Source organism: Eufriesea mexicana, unplaced genomic scaffold, assembly GCF_001483705.2.
Source record: "Eufriesea mexicana isolate 0111107269 unplaced genomic scaffold, ASM148370v2 scaffold4744748272, whole genome shotgun sequence".
NCBI classification, from domain to species: Eukaryota; Metazoa; Arthropoda; class Insecta; order Hymenoptera; family Apidae; genus Eufriesea; species Eufriesea mexicana.
The window spans coordinates 49,715-51,110 of NW_016907930.1; the positions used below are offsets into that span (position 1 = coordinate 49,715).

General features: G+C 34.2%; 1 protein-coding gene across 1 annotated transcript; it reads right to left on the bottom strand.

Annotated features, from left to right (window-relative positions):
• Positions 1-355: 355 nt before the first annotated feature.
• LOC108545759 (uncharacterized mitochondrial protein AtMg00810) lies at positions 356-1,129 on the bottom strand. The gene is made up of 2 exons (XM_017897539.1): positions 1,054-1,129; positions 356-759 (listed from the first exon to the last, which is right to left on the bottom strand). Exons 1-2 carry the CDS (start codon positions 1,127-1,129, stop codon positions 356-358), a joined length of 480 nt encoding a protein of 159 aa, XP_017753028.1.
• Positions 1,130-1,396: the final 267 nt, after the last annotated feature.

Sequence of the window (1,396 nt, forward strand, 5' to 3'; positions counted from 1 at the left end):
CACACATAAAGTTTTTTATATTCTTTAATAAATTTAGTCCACTCGACGCTTTAGCCATGCAATTTGCATCCATACCTCTTTTGGGTACATGTGTCACTCTCTCTATATTGTTGGATACAATTTCTTTAATATAATGACACTTCTTATTTAATAATTTTGTCTTTGTTTTAAAGTTACCTCCGTTTGCCAACTTAACCGCATTTAAATTATAACATTCTAATTGCTTGCATTCACACGACATTCCAATCTCTTTCAACAAATCACTCATCCACGAAATTTCCTTTAATCCATCCTTCATCGCCTATAATTCATTTTCAGCGGAAGAGGGTGCAACCGTTGTTTGCTTTTTACTTCTTCAATGGACCAGATCTCCATTTCGGCAAACTAAAATACAACTGCATGACTTGGCATCCGTAGTTCTGTCCCATGAAACATCTGTGTTGCACTTTAATCCTTTCTTCTGATTTGTGTTTCCATATTCCATTTGATAATTTATTGTCCCTTTCAAATATCGGAGTTCTCTCTTCAATGCGTTCATGTGCATGGTTCTTGGATTTTTGCTAAATTGTGATAAACAACTTAGTGCAAATGAAATATTGGGTCTCGTTGATACGCTTAGGTACATTAATCTTCCTAGCAGCTCTTGATAATTTTTTTCATCGCTCATCGGGCTGACATCATCTTCGTTCAATTTCTGATTTACATCAATAGACGTACTTTCCGCATTACAATGACTCATTCCATATACATTCAATAAACCTTTCATATAATTTTGTTGTCTAATAATTAATTATTGATCTTGGTAATTAAATTCTATGCGCAATAATTGTTTACTTACACCAAGGCTCTTTAATTCGATATGACTTTTTTATATATTAATATATTTTTCTGCAAATAGATCTTCACTACTGACTACGGTCGTATCGTCCACGTGTATGCCACAGTATAGAAAATTGTTTCCGTCTCTTAGAAAGAATGCACATGGATCATGTACCCACTGTTTCAAACCAATCTGTAACAAAGTATCAGTTAAATATTTATTCCAGCACCTACTTGCTTGTTTCCGCAGATAGATACCCTTCTTTATGTTACAGACTTGTCCCTTTTTCTTTTTAATACCATCAGTCATCTCCTTGTACAATTCTTCATCCAATGTTCCATGCGAAAATGCAGTTTTTAGTCATAACTCTTGATTTTTCTTTTATGTTCTGCACATATGCTGAATAACAATCGCAATGTCTCCATTCTAATTGTTGGTCTCTTCGTAATCTAATCCAGGGCTTTGAGCAGAACCTAATGCCACTAATCATGCTTTGCATCTGCTCTTTAAAGTTTCATAACTTTCTTTTATGTTAAATATCCACGTACACTTAATTACCTTCTTATTCTTCGGTCG